The 19,826-nt window shown below is 30.9% G+C and overlaps 1 protein-coding gene across 5 annotated transcripts in view; it reads right to left on the bottom strand.

Moving 5' to 3' along the window:
• The window catches only part of LOC143068965 (signal-induced proliferation-associated 1-like protein 2), a 49,610-nt gene that overhangs the window by 7,523 nt on the left and 22,261 nt on the right, over nucleotides 1–19,826 (bottom strand). For 2 of the 5 annotated variants that reach the window (XM_076243377.1, XM_076243378.1), the window contains 13 exons: nucleotides 19,604–19,701; nucleotides 17,280–17,306; nucleotides 16,228–16,373; nucleotides 15,721–15,835; nucleotides 14,923–15,173; nucleotides 13,295–13,567; nucleotides 9,647–9,843; nucleotides 7,918–7,964; nucleotides 7,113–7,389; nucleotides 5,892–5,988; nucleotides 5,021–5,180; nucleotides 4,074–4,234; nucleotides 3,020–3,147 (listed from right to left, as the gene is read on the bottom strand). In XM_076243377.1, coding sequence (XP_076099492.1) covers nucleotides 3,020–3,147; nucleotides 4,074–4,234; nucleotides 5,021–5,180; nucleotides 5,892–5,988; nucleotides 7,113–7,389; nucleotides 7,918–7,964; nucleotides 9,647–9,843; nucleotides 13,295–13,567; nucleotides 14,923–15,173; nucleotides 15,721–15,835; nucleotides 16,228–16,373; nucleotides 17,280–17,306; nucleotides 19,604–19,701 — 1,977 coding nt within the window. The remainder of the gene's footprint in view (nucleotides 1–3,019; nucleotides 3,148–4,073; nucleotides 4,235–5,020; nucleotides 5,181–5,891; nucleotides 5,989–7,112; nucleotides 7,390–7,917; nucleotides 7,965–9,646; nucleotides 9,844–13,294; nucleotides 13,568–14,922; nucleotides 15,174–15,720; nucleotides 15,836–16,227; nucleotides 16,374–17,279; nucleotides 17,307–19,603; nucleotides 19,702–19,826) is intronic. The other 3 variants (XM_076243379.1, XM_076243380.1, XM_076243381.1) reach the window with 2 other exon arrangements.

The raw sequence follows: 19,826 nt of genomic DNA, 5'->3' as shown, positions 1-19,826 counted from the left end.
TTGTTAGTATTAGCTTTATTTAAAGTAAGTTCAACAGGATAAATTTCATTAATATACATACTGAAGTCGTCATTATTGAGAGCCAAAATATCATCCAAATATCTAAAAGTATTATTAAATTTGTTTATCAGATGTTGTTTCGATGGGTCTTTGCTTATTTTTGTCATAAATTGTAACTCATAACAATACAAAAACAGGTCCGCAATAAGTGGTGCACAGTTAGTCCCCATTGGAATTCCGATAATCTGACGATATACGGAATCACCAAAGTGAACAAAAATGTTATCTAGTAAAAATTCAAGGGCATATATAGTATCAAAGCATGTCCAATTAACATAGTTTTTTTGTTTATTGCTACTAAAAAATGACCTAAAAGAGTTTGAACATATATATTCACATTCTGATTTTTTGAATGCCCATTTAATTAGGTGTGTGAATTTTTTCTTAATGAAAATGTGAGGCAATGTGGTATACAGGGTAGAAAAATCAAAACTTTGAACAGATTCAAAATCACCAATATAAGCATGCAATTTATCAAGTACTTCCAACGAGTTCTTGACACTCCAAAAGTAATTTATTCCACTATTTTCGAAGGCCTTATTTGAACAATTTATTATCAGGTTTTTAATTGTACCAAGTGTGCTGGTAAGAAGAATAGACAATTTAGTAGTTGAACAATGGCTTGAAGACGAAATAAATCTATATTTGTAAGGGGTTTTGTGTAGCTTCGGAAGCCAATACATAGTTGGGACTTTCATTGTATTTGGCTCTGCTTGTAAAGCGGTGCCTAAAAGTTTATGTTTGTTACAGATTTCGTATTCTGAAAATGGAGTCAGTTGGAATGTTGGTGAATTGGTGATTTCCTTTTTCAGAACCTCAATGTAAAATTTACGTCAAACAATAATAATATTATTAGCAGCTTTATCTGCCGGGACAAAAACAAATTCCTTGGCTAGTTCTTTTAGTTTATGTTTGATACGAGAAATAGGTTTATTGTTGTAATTGTTTATAGTAAAATGTTCTTTAAAATGTTGAATACGTTTATCAACTATCTTCATTACTGAATTAAAAAAAGAGTCCAAAGATTTTTTGTCAGCTTTTTCCCGTTTTATCCATTTCATACAGTAAGTATGGAGTGAGTCGTGGATGATATTACGACACTCATTCCAATTAATAATTGACGGGGGACGATATTTAGGTCCTTTACTGAGGAATGATTTTAACTCTCGGTCTTGAACGATGTTAAGATCTCCTGTTATAACATGGGAAATGGGGCCATAAATATATTCGGAATTACTGCAATTACATGAAGTAGGTGTATTTTCACTGATATTAACATCTTTACACAATTGACTATAATTAAACACAAATTTCTGGGTAGATTTCTTGTAAATATAACAAATAAGAGGTAGCTCAGTATTGTCAAAATATCCAGGAATTTGTTCTTTAACAGAATGGTCGTTAAATATACCGGCAATATTTACAAAATCAAAGCCTTTATTGACATACTTAATTTTAATAAAATGTTTTTCATGATCTTCAGGGCGATCAATTTTGGGAAATAATTTAGAATAACAATATGCCATAATAATTTGAACAATTTCATACTTAGGACTGCTATATGAAATTGTGTTGCAATCCTCCAAAGTTTTATTTAACTTATTAACCGGTAACGAACAGAGTTTTGTTAACAGATAATGTCTGCCGTTGTTTTTTGAAATAGAAATTAGGTCCGAAATATTGGTATGATTGGCCCGAAATTTTCTTTGATTGCGATTTGTTCTACGACCGTGAGAACGTTTTTTACGAACAGTTTTAGAAACTATATCCAAAATGTTAACGGAATTGGTTCTAGATATATTACCAATTCCCATGATATTATCATTTAGACCGAGAGGGTAAACTGTCTGTAATTTTTTAATCCAATTTAATTCAATTATTTTCCGTGATCGTACAAACTTTGAATGCGATTCACCAGGCTGCTTATTTACTACTTCTAAAGGTTGAACTGCTAAATATTTAAAAGGATGGTTGTGCTTCTTAAGGTGTTGGTAAATGATACTTTTGAATTTATTGGGTCTTTTGAATTGAATTCTTAGGCTTTATTTCAACAGTTTAACTAGTCTAGAAAGAATGGCAATATAATTTTTTTTTGGTGCATTATATTAGAAAAGATTTTCCTATTTGTATAATGTGTCTTCATGTACACTACTTTGTCTCAGAGCTGCTAGAACAATACTTTCTCAGATTTAAAAATTTTGTACACTGCAACGGTCACTTGTATTATAAGTGGGTTTCAAACAAGTAAACTTATTTTTTTATAATTCAAATTCTTATGTCTTATTTTTATAAATATCTTAAAAAAATTTGGCAGTATTGCATATTACCTGGTATTGCCCAGTATTACCCGGTAAAACCCAGTAAAACCAGAGTTTTCCCAGTATTTCCCATTGAGCTGGGCAATACTCACAAAACCCAGGATTTTGCCAACCCTGTGTGGATGATTTTAAACTGGATTATTAAGTAATCAGAGATATTACTTAAACCTAGATAATCTTTTCATAAGTATTCCCCTGTACTAATAATGCTATGCTGACTTGACTACTATAGGTATGTATGAATGACTCACCTTCAATGGCTTTTGTAGCCACACTGACTAGACTTGACCACTATAGGTATGTATGGATGACTCACCTTCAATGGCTTTTGTAGCCACACTGACTAGACTTGACCATTATAGGTATGTATGAATGACTCACCTTCAATGGCTTTTGTAGCCACACTGACTAGACTTGACCACTATAGGTATGTATGGATGACTCACCTTCAATGGCTTTAGTAGCCACACTGACTAGACTTGATTACTATAGGTACGTATGAATGACTCACCTTCAATGGCTTTAGTAGCCACACTGACTAGACTTGACCACTATAGGTATGTATGAATGACTCACCTTCAATGGCTTTTGTAGCCACACTGACTAGACTTGACCACTATAGGTATGTATGAATGACTCACCTTCAATGGCTTTTGTAGCCACACTGACTAGACTTGACCACTCTAATCCTGAAGTGGATTCTGGAAGTGGAACACTACTGCTTAATGCTTGATTGTCTTCTGCTGGCACTGCTGGTGACTGCCTTTTACTGTAAAATATATTTTTGTCATTTTAGTTACTCCATACAAAAAAATTCACTAAAAATTCTTTTATATTCTTCTTTAGAGAACAATGTTTATAATAATAAATTCACGTTTTTTGTATTCAATGTTGTGTATGCAAATTATTTATATATTTATATCTAACCCCCAAAATATTTTGAATTAATTTGGTTTTGTGATACCATTTAAAATAATTTGATGATATAAATGCCTTTAAAATTTGTTTTCAAAAATTTTAAGACAATAATATGTAGTTGTGACAATTTTGTAGTGGGTAGACTAATTTTATTGGTGTACTCTTTTTTTAAACAAATTTGAACAAAACAAAGAACTAAACTCCTAGGTATATATACTCCGGGTGCGGGAATTTCTTGCTACGTTGAAGACCTGTTGGTGACCTTCTGCTGTTGTTTTTTTCTATGGTCGGGTTGTTGTCTCTTTGACATATTCCCTTTATTTCCATTCTCAATTTTATATATTATCTACAGTACAAAAAATCTGATTCATTTAAAAATCACTCTTTTAAGTGTTGAGTAATTCAATGTGAAACAGGGTGATTGCTGGTAACATAGAACATTTACATTCTTATTTGCAATACATATATAAAGTAAACAAAGAGATAATTACAGGGAATTCACAATCATCAACAGAAATAGGAAATTTCACCACTTAGCAAATTTTAACTTAATCAACTTGTTTTGTAGCAGGGAAACTTATTAGCAGTGGAAAAATTGTCAAATAATTGTCACAGACCTTTTTGTATCACGACAGTCATTTGTGGTTTAATACAACTGAAATTGTGGCAACACAGGACCAATAAAAAATCCACAAAACTTCTAATTTTCACAGAACAATCCTCCTGAACTTCAAAGTTCATACATTCAACAAAGACAAAATCAACATAAATTAATACCTCGGATCTTTATTTTGTGGTGGAGAAGCTGTTGTAAATATAACATCAGTTAAATGTGTCTCTAGTTTTATTGGCCCAGAGTTGAACTTCTGGTTATGTAAGCTTTCATCAGACATGGTTCTTTTTAATCTAGAGGAATAACGTCCTTCTGATTTCTTACCCTGCAAAATTTGAAATTATTCATGTATTATTAATAGTTAACTCAAAATAGTTATCTAAAAGTAATATTATTCATGTAGTTACCTTACAATACTCATCTAAAATATAAATACTGTGGATTCATTATTTTTCGTTGGATACCAATTTTCGTGGATTTCGTGGGTACAGGAGAACCATGAATTTAAATGATCAAAGAATTACAAATTTTCCATAGACATGCATACAGACTTTGGCAGAACCACGAAATTAAATGTCCACAAAGTTCAACTTTTGTTCAATCCACGAAAATTAGTACCCACGAAAATAAATGAATCCACAGTATGTTAAACATGATGATTAAAGAGATACTATACACAATATTTCATAATTTTTTAAGTTATGTCCACTGATATAAATGATGTATTCCCCAATAAAACATTCTGGAGTCATGTCATGTTTAAGGGTTATGCCAAACCCTGTGTAAGGCCTGCAGTTACGGTCAAGGAAACAATTTCAGACCTTTTAAATTTCCTTTTCACATTAAAATCAATAGATTTAATCATCACTCAATTATTCAAAGTCTGAGGTGCAGCATATTTGCCAATAGAACTGTATATCTTAATGTAAAAGTCTGTCAATTGAAATCAAAATAACTTTAATATAGAATAATAATATCAATGAAAATTCGTTATAAACTAGATGTGAATAACACAATTTATATTTTTATATATTTTTTTCAGTATTTTATTTGCAGACATCATTTTAAAATTAAAAACGTTTTTTCCCGTATATCTTATTAAATTATGTACCAGATATCCTTTCAGATCTCGATCTGCCAATTCAGGATCAATAAGACGCTGCAACTCAGTCTGAAAGTTATTATCCGACTTTGAGACTTTTGTGGACCCTGTGACACCTGGCCGTAATCTTGTATTGAGAGATTCTTCCGAAGATGTCCCATACAAATTCCTACAAAACAAATTAAATTAAATTTTATGGTTAAGTCTCCTTGTGTAAATTATCAACTATCAAAAGAGTTCATATCAAACTGACTTATAAATTATATTACAAGTAACAATGTAACAATATGAGTTTTACATCAAAACTATAAGTAATAATTCACTTTCATTATTTTGATAACATGTGTACCAATAATATTTTTCCTAATTTAAAATTGACAAAAAAATACTTACTATTTACTCCTAAACAAATTATACAAACCCATTTATTTTTTTTCAAACTTTTACAAATTTTTATCCTTTTTATTATAGATTAAAGAAATTTTAACAGGATACAAATTTTAATCTTATTAAAGATTAAAAATTAAATAAGTTCATATGTGCCTAGACTAAATAGTGTTTTAATTTTACAAATATATGAAATGCATCATCTTACATCTAAATCTCTCATACTACTTTTGATAAAATTTTGTTATAAATTTTCCTATTAGGCCAGAAAAAAAATATCCTTGTTTTTCATTTGAATTCTCTTATCAACTTTGGTTGTTTCTCATTTTATTTTCAGTTTCTAACTTCAGAAGATATCATAAATAAACAATTTCTGAATTTAATTGTTTAAAGTAATTCTAGCCTCATATTCAACATTATGAATGCAATATATAAGAAATTTTAACAGCTCTACATACTTAACTGTCTATATTTCATGATAACTATGCATTACCTGTGTGAAGTTTTTGGACTACTGTTAGCACTGCTTATTGGTGATTCTGTTCTATGTACAGCTGTGTTCGTCTTTTGACGAAACCTTGAAACATCTTCTGTAAAAAAAAATGTACATAAATGTAAAACCAGATGCTCCACAGGGCACAGCTTTATACGACCGCAGAGGTCGAACCCTGAACAGTTGGGGCAAGTATGGACACATCATTTAAGCTTGATACAGCTCTGAATTTGAATTGTGATTAAATAGTTGACACAACATAGGTTTTTGACACAGAATGAATGTGGTCTAAGAACTTAAGAATTTTAAATTGGACATTTACCTATTATGGTCCAATATCCAAAATCTAAATACATGGTTAGATTCAGCATATCAAAGAACCCCAAGAATTCAATTTTTGATGAAATCAAATAATGTTCAATTTAAGACCTCAATGTGGACCAATTTGATAACCGGGCCCAATTATTAAAAAACTAAATACATGGTTAGATTCAGCATATTGAAGAACCCACAAATATTCAATTTTTGTTGAAATCAAACAAAGTTTAATTTTGGACCTTGATTTGGACTAACTTGAAAACTGGGACCATAATCAAAAATCTAAGTACATGTTTAGATTCAGCATATCAAAGGACCCCAATAATTAATTTTTTTTATGAAATCAAACAAAGTTTAATTTTGGACCCTTTTGGGACCCTAATTCCTAAACTGTTGGGACCAAAACTCCCAAAAATCAATCCCAACCTTCCTTTTATGGTCATAAACTTTGTGTTAAAATTTCATAGATTTCTATTTACTTATACTTAAGTTATTGTGCGAAAATCAAATGTCTTCAGACACTATGACGACGATGATGACGCCAACATGATACCAATATACGACCAAAACATTTTCAATTTTTGCGGTCTATAATTACTTATAACCAACAATAGCAATAAAAAGTTTTAAATAAATAGGTTATTTCTCACATTATAGTTTGGAACTCAAATAAGATTAGCTGGATAATCTGAAATGACCACCTCAACCTCAGCAAACCATAAAGATTCTTTTATCTTTATTTTTGTATAATTCAGAATGATTTTAAGAATAAAGATAAAGAGTTATCTACCTTTGCTAAATAATAAAACACAGTTATTACTTTACCATCAATGGAGAAGAATATGCCTTTACTTTTTGTATAATTCAAAATGATTAAAAGAATAAGGATACTGAGTTATCTACCTTTGCTATCTGTATTATTTGTATTTTTTGGTCCACCACTAGAACCACTAGAAAATGAGGTATCACTTAAGTTATTGGATTTTGGTTGTTCTGGTCCCCTGTTTAATAAGAATTTTGTGTTTTGTGACTGTTTTAACAATTCTAATGCAATATTTCCATGTTGAACTGCATTGTCTGTAGAAAAGTTTGGTTTCCTATAACCTGTAGCACTATATATAGACGTCATACTGGAGGTGTGATCTGACTGGTCACCAGAACTATTAGCCCAACTGGGTCCCTGTAAAACAAAATAATTGTGAGTATTGCAAAAAATATTACATTATAGTGTTCTTACATTCACCTTTAAGGGCAAAAAAAGCTAGCAGAAATTAATATATTTCTGGTTCATCTTCATCTATGTCCCATACTTTATAAGGTTCCTCTCGTCATCTTTTAAAGTGAAATAAAACATTATACATGTTTCAAGAAATTATCATGTGATAAAAATTTGCATGGGAAGAACTGTTTCATCATCCAATTATTTAAGAAATTCATCTAAATCCATAATCAATTTCCCTTAATTAACTTCAAAATCAAGTTAGATTACCTAGCCACTCAGAGTCTTTCATCCCTATCCTTCCCTTTTTAAGTTTTCTAAACATTGAGTTAATACAGAAATAGATTAGCACATTCTGCAATATCAAAGCACAATCTTATTTAAGTACAATCTTCATAAATATACTTAATTATTCTGAATATTTGTTCAGGTTCAGTATGCTATTCGTTACATTATTGTCATTCAAAACTTTCCATTACTTCAACTTACTTGAAATTTAAACTGGCTCCCTTTAGTTCTGGTCATAGGAGTAGGACCTACAAAGAAATGAAATAATTTACAATGCTAAATTCTCTTTAATATTTTGTAAAGCCTACCCTGTTGCATCAAAAAGTTGCGTTCAACAACATTCTAAACATTTGCACTTTAATGTATGAGAAACCAAAATATCCACAACCACTAGATGAAGAGTGAAGATAGTATCTTTTCATGGGTACCAATTTTCGTGGATTTATAGAATATTGCATTATCATGTATATTTGATTTCAAAATTTTACGAAAATCTACTGACGACGATGCCGATGGAATGTAGGATCACTTTGTCTCGCTTTTTCGACTAAAGTTGAAGGCTCAACAATAATGAATGGTTTTCATGACATTTAGGTCAAGGTCAAATACACAAAACACTGAGGTTAAAAAAAAAACTGGGTCAAGGTCAGAAGTCATCTACACCAATGACATGCACAGATTTAAACTTATCTAAAAACTGGGTTAAGTTCATCTTTAACTTGAATTGGCATATCTATGCCTCACCTGCCTCAATCTGTGATAATAGGGGCGGAAATGACAAAAGGTTCTATAAACTATTTTTCATACTTTCATTTTGCCCAAAATATTTTCCAGACCTTGGCAATTTATTATATCATACTTTATCCAAAATTCAGGTGTTCTATCTAAATGAGAAAATAGGTAAACAAATCTTTGAAGAATTTTTTCAATATTTGATATTCATAGTCTCTTAAAACAACTACCGTAAGTAGGAAGAGGTTATGAAATTTCCCAATACAAACAAGGGATTTTGAAGTCAATGCTCAAAGCATATCTAGTTTATCTCAAGTTTAAAACATATGTACTTCATGTAAACAAATGCAGTATTAAGAATTTAAAATTATAATAAATAACATGTAACTTGTTACCTCAAGGGAAAATTCAATGCATAATGCAACAAACACGAAACTGAGATAATATGAAACCTTTTACCTGATAAAGTGAGTATAATAATTCTTTCATCATACCAATCAGATGAGAAAAGTGTAATAGCTCACATTAATAGTTTCTCCTTGTCTATATTTATGTACTATTACATACAGGTGGTTTATTTAATTAATTGGCCTGGAGCCAACTGGCATGATTAATTATTGTAGATTAAGTAATAATATATCTCTGATATCTAATGTCAGAATTCTATATTATTTATTAACCAGTGACGAAGTTTATTTCAACGGAATGTTATTTACATTTAACCTGGTTTGACTTCAAATTATTCTTGATGAAAAATGAAATGGCTCATGGATAAAAAGAAGAAAAATCTTCACTTCCCTAGACATAACATCTATTTTTTCTTTCTCTTTAGGCAAAGTTCAACACTTTACTTAATTTCTTCTTTCTTACTAACTAAAGAAATTTGCTTATCTGTCACAAAATTTTTCCCTTTTTGAAGATTATACCCAAAGCTACCATTTAAAACTTTCAATTGACAAGAACATTGAATCAACATGTTAATCCTTTTATTATGATTATAAGCAGTAAGCAATGTACTGTGGTTATAGTCTGTTACAACATTAATAAATCTACTATATTGAATGTTTGTAAGGGATTCTCTATAATACATGTAAATCACCTAAAGAGATGTGCAGACCCAAATATTCCTGGAAGTCTAAAATATATGTACAAGGAGTCCTATCTATTTACACTTCGAACAGACATGTATTATACTTACTTATGAGATAAGCATAGTCTGAGCTATCCCTAGAACTACTACGTTCATGTTTAATATCCTCAGTACTACTGAAGTGGTTCTTGTCAAGGACTGAATCTGTATAGGCATGTTGAATTGAGGTATTCCGCTGGAGACTTGAGGTCCCTATCCTATTCTGTGGAGTCACAATACTAAATGGGGAATTCTTCATGTCCACTCTGAAATATATATGGCATGGAAATGTGAATTTTGAATCATGGAAAATTATGATATGATTATATCAAGACAATAGATGATTCTATAACTGTGTAAAATTACTGAGACTGGAAAGGATGAGATCTTGTATTATCTGCACTAATGATGATGCAATGTATCAGTTATCATCTGCCTTCAAAACAGTTAAATATAATAGAGAGATGATTACAAGTCCTTCCTATATGAAAATGTGATCATAAGGGGTAAATGGGAACACTCTTAAATAGACTGTTGCAACCATTAAGATATTACTAATGAAATACAGTTCCAAATCCAAATTAAACAGAATAAAACATAAAAATTAAAAAAAAATCCAAACTGGAAACAGAAAATATCATTCTTAAAATAAATTTGTTATGTAACTAGGAAAAGAAGGTGTGGAATGATTTCCAATGAGACAAATCTCCACAAGAGACCAAATGACACAGAAATTTACAACTATAGGTCACCATACAGCCTTCAACAATGAGCAAAGCACATACCGCAAATGTAAAACGATTTAAGCAAGAAAACAGATGACTTAATCTATGTACAAGCAATGAACAAAAAACAAATATGTAACACAGCAACAAAGGACAACCACTGAATTACAGGCTCCTTACTTGAGACAGAATGTGGCTGGGCACCCAACTCTCTCTATCCTTTCACAGTGGTGTAACAGTACAACATAGGGAAATACATGACTAAATGTGGTTCATGAACATTATTGTATTAGGTTTATCTACTGGCACTGTACCAAATACAAGGTTGTATTTTTTTATGAAACCCTTGCATACCCTTATGTCAGAAAAATATATTGTTACAATAAAATAGTATTCCTTTTGAAGAAGAAAAGAGAAAGTTTAAAGTAAATTTATAATTCAAATTTTAATTGGAAATTTACCAGAAATTATGACAATGGATTTTTCATCAATCAATAAAATTAAATAACCATAATTATCTTTTATTTTCCTGTATTTCTTGAAAACTTTGATTTGGTAACCCAAGATGTTAAATTCTGCAGACCTTCCAATTCTAGGGTGTTGTCTGAATAATAAATACCACAATTCTATTTTTCTTTTCAAAATGAACTAATGATCTTGCAAAATACCATACAAGTAGATTTATATAGAAGTGAGTTTGAAGGGTCAACAAAAATATAAATAAATCCTTATTGCATATTATCAAGGTGGACACCAAGACGGTTGGCAAAATTTCTACTTATATTAATGAATCTATTATTAAATTCATATCTGCTTGGGGATATACGTGTATAAAATAATGTACTCCTGTTAAAACTTTTTTTTAGATATTTCTTAGATTACATCATAATATCTTCCAGCAAAATTGATAAAACAAACTGTTATGATTTGATACAAGGAAGATATGGGATGAATATACAGTAAACAAAAATGTGTCCATAGTACACGGATGCCCCACTCCCATTATCATTATCTATGTTCAGTGGACCGTGAAACTGGGATAAAAAATATAATTTGGCATTTAAATTAGAAAGATCATAACCTAAGGAACAGGTGTACAAAGTTTCAAGTTGATTGGACTTCAACTAAATCAAAAACTACATTGACCAAAAACTTTAACCTGAAACTTGCACTATCATTTTTTATGTTCAGTGGACCGTGAAATCGGGGTCAAAAGTCTAATTTGGCAATTAAATTAGAAAGATCATATCATAGGGAACATGTGTACTAAGTTAGAAGTTGATTTGACTTCAACTTCATCAACAAGAGTGCACACACTGAAATGTCTCGCCTTCTTTACTAATCATTGATATTATGTTGATAGTCCTAAGTATAAAGCGTTATTACAACTGTCACATAAACTTAACATTAAACAAGATAGTTAAACAAAGACCAATGAACCATGAAAATGAGGTCAAGGTCAGATGAACCATGCCAGGCAGACATGTAAAGCTAACAATGCTTCCATACAACAAATATAGTTGACCTATTACTTATAGTTTAAGAAAAATAGACCAAAACACAAAAACTTAACACTGTCCAATGAACCGTGCAATTGAGGTCATGGTCAAATAAAACCTGTGGGACTGATATATAGATCATAATATATTTCCATACACCAAATATAGTTGACCTTTGGCATATAATATTAAATAAAAAGATCAAAACTTAAAAACTTAACTTTGACCACTGAACCATGAAAATGAGGTCAAGGTCAGATGACATCTGCCCGCTAGACATGTACACCTTACAATCATTCCATACAACAAATATAGTAGACCTATTGCATAAAGTATGAGAAAAACAGACCAAAACACAAAAACTTAACTATAACCACTGAACCATGAAAATGAGGTCAAGGTCAGATGACACCTGCCAGTTGGACATGTACACCTTCCAGTCCTTCCATACAACAAATATACTAGCCCTATTGCTTATAGTATCTGAGATATGGACTTGACCACCAAAACTTAACCTTGTTCACTGATCCATGAAATGAGGTCGAGGTCAAGTGAAAACTGTCTGACGGGCATGAGGACCTTGCAAGGTACGCACATACCAAATATAGTTATCCTATTACTTATAATAAGAGAGAATTCAACGTTACAAAAATTCTGAACTTTTTTTTCAAGTGGTCACTGAACCATGAAAATGAGGTCAAGGACATTGGACATGTGACTGACGGAAACTTCGCAACATGAGGCATCTATATACAAAATATGAAGCATCCAGGTCTTCCACCTTCTAAAATATATAGCTTTTAAGAAGTGAGCTAACACCGCCGCCGCCGCCGCCGCCGCCGTAGCCGCCGCCGCCGGATCACTATCCCTATGTCGAGCTTTCTGCAACAAAAGTTGCAGGCTCGACAAAAACTATCTTGACCAAAAACTTTAACCTGAACGAACGGAAGGACAGATGGATGGAAGGACGGACAGACGAATGGATGCACAGACCAGAAAACATAATGCCCCTCTACTATCGTAGGTGGGGCATAAAAAACAAATTATAAATATTAAGGTAAATGTATAAATGAGAAAGGGATGTTTTAAATATCTCAATACACTTCTATAAAAAATTAAAGAATATACTTTAAGGTATCATAAAATAAATATTTTACAAGACAGTACTGCAAATGAAAGGTGAAAACAGAAACACAAGAGCAATTAAATGACTAAATAATAAAAATAACAAAATTGGAACTTATATTACAAGACTGGATAAAAAACACACATCTAACATAATGAAACTATTCCCAGTCAAGACATTTTTTCAGAGTAAATAACAAAAAAAAAAGGAAAGGAAAGGTTAAGCATGCAGGATAATAAAAAATAAATTCAAGCAGATGGCAAAGACAGAGAAAATATATATGTAAGCACAAAAAGAATATATATGATACAGATCATGCAAAGGATTATACATCATGCAGGGAAACAGAAAAGACTGAAACTGGTACCTAGTTGGAGTTAATGGTTTCTTCTGAAGAGGAAGTGTCATCGATCCACGGAAATTATCTCCAGACTCATCAGTCTCTCTGATCTTTGTAGAAAGAGTTATTTCCCTTAAATGATATGATGTTTCACTAGAACTGCTAGAGATTTCTCTCGAATGCGATAGATCGCCATTTACATCTCTCTGCCATTGTTGAAGGTTTTCTGTTGCCTGCAATGCTGCTTTCAATGTCTTCAATGATGATGAATGACAATTTGTGTGTAGCGTAGCCACACCCCTGTAAAGGTCAAGGTCATGAATAGAGGTCAGACTAAGGTCAAGAGAGATAGGTATTCAGTGTTCTCCCATTAGCACCATGTTCTATTATTTTAACCATGGAACGATCGGACTTGGTTTTATAAAATAAATGTTTAATAAATGTGGTGGTATGTTTTTAGAGTGAGATTATAACTTTAAAGAAACAATGCTACTACAAAATCAAATAGAGCTGTATAAAAATACAAGGGAGAACACTGGGTACAGCTAAAGAAAGATTACTTCCCCTTAGCAGAAAACACATGCTAAAAAAGATTTTGCAATTGTTGATTCATTCTGAATAAAAGATTCTAGTGTTTAGCATGGTGCTGGTAGTGCAATGTGGTGTAAAAGTTTATTTTCTATGATGAAGAGTCATTTGTAATTGCTAGCCCTCCAGACAGGGTCAGTAATAAGGTTGTCCAGCTAGGCATTTTGTTCTTTAAAAAAATGGTCTCATAAGACATAAAAAAGAATTTTTTTTTAATTGAATCGACTAATTTAGGAGCATGCAAGTGTAAAAGTATTTTGCTAAAACTAATGCAAAGTATTTTCATTTCTAAATATGACTATTGCTTATAAGTCCATTTTTAACTTTAAAATAACTATACTTCCACAATGTTGATTCAGTTTAGGTATTAAAAGAATGGTCTTAACTAAGATTCCTATGAATGTTAGATATAAAAATATATCAGAAGGTTCGCATATTGACATTATATTCCTCAACTGATTAGATACTGGTTGTGAATTTTGCCAAATAAAGCTCAATTCATCAATTTGTTTTATAATTGATGTATTGGTTTTTTTTCAACCAACACTTTTAGACAAAACAAATCTAAAATTGAAACAGATTCAATGAATTCCAAAAAGAAATGATAGAAATTTCAATGAAATGAATATATATTTTTTATATTGTTCATCATTTTATTTTGTTTCTCTATTTTTGCTACTTTTATAGAGAACCAATAGTTGAATAAAACTCATGTTGCTTGCCAAAGGCGACAGATTCCAAGGAAATAAAATGAGAACATGAATAATTTCTTTTTTATAGTGAGTTTTCTAAATCTTGAGTTAAAGTGATTGTCAAAATTAGTTGAGGAAATTTGAAATTACTGTTACTGTGCAAAACAAACAAAAATCAGTCATCTTTATTCTTTAAACTTATTATTAATTATACCCTTCAATTCATTAACTAAAGTTATCAAAATAAATATTCAATCTGCTGTTTATGTTACAATTAAGCTCCAGATATAGACCAGTATGTGTGTACATATGTGATACAATCTGTGTACATGTGTTGTTATAGCGTGAGTTGAATATAGCATCCTAAATACTAACCTTGGCGTTCCATCATCAAATGGAGGTATGACAGTGACCTTGACAGTAACAGAGGTTCTCAGTAACTCTACTAACTCCTCGTGTGTCATGGTGGCAACGGCTATCTTACAGACCTCCACTAGTCGACTGCCTTTCCTCAGTCCTGCATCGTAAGCAAATCCTGTGGATTCTACATCAGTGACAATGCCATCATTCTGAACATGAAATCCAAGCTGCCCTAAACCATTTCTCTTCAATGTCATATCTTGTGACTGAAATTAAAACATTTTTTGTTGTATTATCCATTTTTTTAAGCAATGAGGTTTAAGTAACTATACATTCATTACCGGTAAGAGAATTTCATTTACTGTGGATTCATTAATATTCGTTGGATACCAATTTTCGTGAAATTCGTGGGTACAGGAGAACCACGAATTCAAATGTTCAACGAATAACAAATTTTCTAAAGGAATGAGTGAAGACTATGCCAAAACCACGAAATTAAATATCCACGAATATGTAAATTTTCCTCAAACCACGAAAATTGGTACCCATGAAAATAAATGAATCCATAGTATCAATAGTATTGTATCCAAAGTGAAATAACGACATCAAGCAAGTAAATGTCCAACTCTGTTACAGATCATCTTTAAAACCAACCATCATTAAGATTTTTCAATGTACTAAAAAGTTCATAACTGCACACCTAAACTGGACACAATTTGCACCAAAAGGACTTAAATTCTTAAATTTATTGATAGATTGAGATTATAATGACCACAAAGTCATCTAAACTGTAACAAAAAATATAATGTTTACCTCACAACCAGAAGTTACCCCCGTTAATCTCTCACAGATTTCTTGTGTTTCTTCCATCTCCCCACTGAATGGTTTCACAAATACAGACTCTCCTTGGTTAAAGTATATTCTTATACTGAAAATAAAGTTATTAGAATTAGTGGTAAATAGATTATTATCAATCAGTTTATAAGTATAAAAGTATTTGTATCATTGGAAATCCAGAGTGTTACAGTATTATTGTAAAAGCACATGGAAAGATTCAGAAGACAGAAATAAATGCTTTTTCTTTATTTTTTAATTTGCTGTATTGTTAAATCATTCTTTTCTCTTACTTTCTTTCTTCATAAAAATGTTTTCAAAGAAATGGCAATGAATTTATAGACAAGATCTTTAATCACTTCAATTGGTCCCTTCAACATTTTTTTTTATAAGACAATGTATCCTTTTTTTTTAACTTTAGAAATAGTTCTTTTAATATTTTCAAATTACAGTGTTTAACATCTTAGTGTAGTTTGCTTTACTAACCTCATGGCTTGAGATGTCCAACCAATTATAGCACCACAATGGACAGTAAATATAACTTCACTAGAGCTCTCCTCAATCACAACCAATACTTCTGATGATATACCAAGAAACGAGTCCACCTGCATAGCTAACCCACAGTCTTCTACCTGTTAAAATATAAGCCAAAATTGATGTTTGATCAAATAATTATAAATTTTTAGGTAAAAAGTCTGTGACCCCATTATTATATTACATTTTTTGTTCATTTTATGTGCTTTCTTAAATTCTATCGAAATATTAACCTATTTTCAAAGAATTCAATCAGTAAGATTTCAGAACTTGAAAAAGATAAATGCATCATTTTTTTCAATTTTCAGTTATAGTTCAACATGCTAAAGACGTATGCAAAATTTGTTACATAGCCCCTTTACTGTATATTAACCTTACGAAGTAGCATAACATATTAAATTGCATAAGAGTTTTAAAAGGGGTATAACATGTCAATTTGCATAAGTGTTTAAGAAGTAGCTTAACATGTCACTTGCATTAAGAAGTGGTATAACATGTCCAGTTGCATACAAGTTTGAAAAGTAGTATTGGATTTCAAATAACAAAAGAGTTTTTTAAAAAGTGGTATAACATGTCAAATTGCATACGAGTTTACAAGGTGGAATATCATGTCAAAATGCATAAGAGTTTAAAATGTGGTATAACATGTCAAATTGCATACCAGTTTAAAAATATACATAACATGAGTTTAAGAAGAAGAATAACATGACAAAATGCATAGGGGATAAAAAGTGGTATAACATGTCAAAGAGCATACAAGTTTAAAAGAGGTTTTAGCATGTCAAATTGCATAAGAGATTAAAAAGAGGTATAACATGTCAAACTGCATATGAGTTTAATAGTAATATAACATGTCAAATTGCATCAGGTTTTAAAGAGGGAATAACCTGTCAAAGAGCATACAAGTTTGAAAGAGGTTTTAGCATGACAAATTGCATATGAGTTTAAGTTTATGGCATTCTTGTAACAAAGTATGAAAAATGGAGAACTTAAATGCTTTCTACCTGTGAAGACAACCCACAGTCTACTACCTGTTAAAATAAAAGCCAAAATGGATATCTGATCAAATACTTAGTGGTATCATTCTTTATAAATTTCTGATGCCTTGATGATCCAATTACAGATTTGATGAAATAACAGGAGAGTTTTAAGTACAGATTGAATGAAAAAACTTAAATCAAATCTATTGTTGGTTTTTTATAACATAAAAAGAATAAAGGTTAAAACCCGGTCTCTAAAAACACCGCAAAGGACCTCCTTTGTGCACAAAGGAGCACTAAGGAGCACTAAGGACCCCAAAGAAATTTGATAAGAGCACAAAGGACCTGAAATTCCCTTTCAAGCATAAAAATATTATGAATCCTGAAGAAAAATGTTAAAAAATTTAAATAGTTTCAATAAAAATTGCGATTTTTATAATGTACGATTTTGGTGTTATCACCGGTATCGGTTTGGAACCGACTTTATATACGGGCTATTTGAAAGGGCCCGTGTAACACTAAGTCTTATCAATTCAAAGTTTTAAAAAGTTTTGAAATTTTAATTTAGATCTTTAGAATTTTGATCAAAGTTTTAAAATTCTCAAAATTCAATATTATGTAAAAGTTTTGAAATTTTGAAATTCTAATCAAATAATAAAAATATTAAAATTCTGAATATCGTTTTTAAATCTGATAGTATAGAAATTTAATCAAACTTTTAAAATACTAAACCAACAGTGCAATCTTGATAATTTCATTTTTTGAAAATTTGATTTTTAAAATTTAGATTAAAATATCAAAAATAGAAAAGGGGCGAAAAGAGGGGTACCTGCAATCTGCGAAACGAAATAACAGCGGAAAGAAACGAAACAAAATGACATGAAAACATACTGATGTTTAAATGTATGTAAGTATTAGTTAGCACAAAGGACCACAAAAGAGTTTGATAAGTGCTCAAGGGAACTGAAATTGTTCATAGAATTGCATGGGGGAAAGTGATTTCTTTCGGAAAAATGTGTATTTAATTAATATATTTGAAAAACAAAAGAAAACTTCAGATATAATTATGCACAATGATAAAAATACCAGTTTTCTAAATACAGATCTCACAAGCGGCGATCAAAGATATCGTCTATTGAAGTTTAAAAAAAAATGAGAAATTTTTTATAGAAATATAAGAATAAAAAAATCAGAGAGTTCTTCATTGAAACATTCAAAGCTGTACAAATACAACATAATTCACTCTCAATACAACTACTTTGTTTTGTTCCGAATAAAATTTTATGAAACAAAGTGTGTAAGATTGAAATTTCTGAAAAACGGATTGAAAAATTCATATACCAATTTTCTACCTTTAGAATAAATCTCATACTGTTTGTTCCCTTTGTGTCTTATAAACGTTTTCGATAAAGCAATTTAAGAATCGTCATGTTAGAAAATTTCTGTACATACTTTGTTTTTTGTGCAGAATAAAATTTTATAAAACAAAGTGTATGTTGAAATTGATGTAATACGGATTGACAAATTCAAACTGATTTCGTACCTTTAGAATTATTGTCATACCATTCCCTTTGTGCCTTTAGAAACGTTTTTTGTCATAGCAATACATATAACCATACATAAGAAAACAAGCTGATGATGAAATACGAGACACAAAAAAACCCAGAAACATCGGTATCCTTACATAATTTTCGAAGTTTTGGTAAAGTCTCTTATTTTAAAGAATATAACAACAAGAAAATATTAAGAATAATATAATTTTTTTTTATCAATAATATCTTATTAAAACTATCTAAAAATATCACATTCATGAGCTATCACATAGCCCGGATATAAAGTCGGTTCCTAACCAATACCGGTGATAACACCAAATCTTACATTATACAAATCGCAATTTTTATTGAAATTATTTGATTTTTTTTACATTTTTCTTCAGGATTCATAATATTTTTATGCTTTAAAGGGAATTTTAGGTCCTTTGTGCTCTTATCAAACTTCTATGGGGTCCTTAGTGCTTCTTTGTGCTCCTTTGTGCACAAAGGAGGTCCTTTGCGGTATTTTTAGAGACCCGTTAAAACCATAAAATTTAATATGGAAATGGGGAATGTGTCAAAGAGACAACCTGACCAAAGAGCAGAAAACAGCTGAAGGCCACAAGCAGTCTTCAACACTGAGAAAATCCCACAACTGGAGGTGGTCATCAACTCCCCCTTAACAAAAGTGTGTACTGGTTCAGCAAAAAATGAACATCACACTAAACCCTAAATCAGTCAGTGTATCAGTAACGACAACATTCTGTGAATTTATTACATTGTTATTTTTATCTCTGTATATCTGTATGAGCATACCTGGACAGACCATATTGTTGTTCCAAGAGAAAACATATCAGGGATTACTTTCTGTTTTGTCTTTTCTTTCTTCCTTACACTTCCCAAACCAAATTTACCTAAAATAAATAAAATTATCGTTTTCATTATTAAATGTAATAATTTCTACAGATCTTGGTTGATGCTTCACATATGAAAGAAAAATATTAAATAATTTACAAATCAAAGCTGAAAATAGTCGAAG

This window comes from Mytilus galloprovincialis, chromosome 3, assembly GCF_965363235.1.
Source record: "Mytilus galloprovincialis chromosome 3, xbMytGall1.hap1.1, whole genome shotgun sequence".
NCBI lineage: Eukaryota > Metazoa > Mollusca > Bivalvia > Mytilida > Mytilidae > Mytilus > Mytilus galloprovincialis.
The sequence above is the reverse complement of the archived record's forward strand: the minus strand, read 5'-3'. Positions and strand labels throughout refer to the sequence as shown.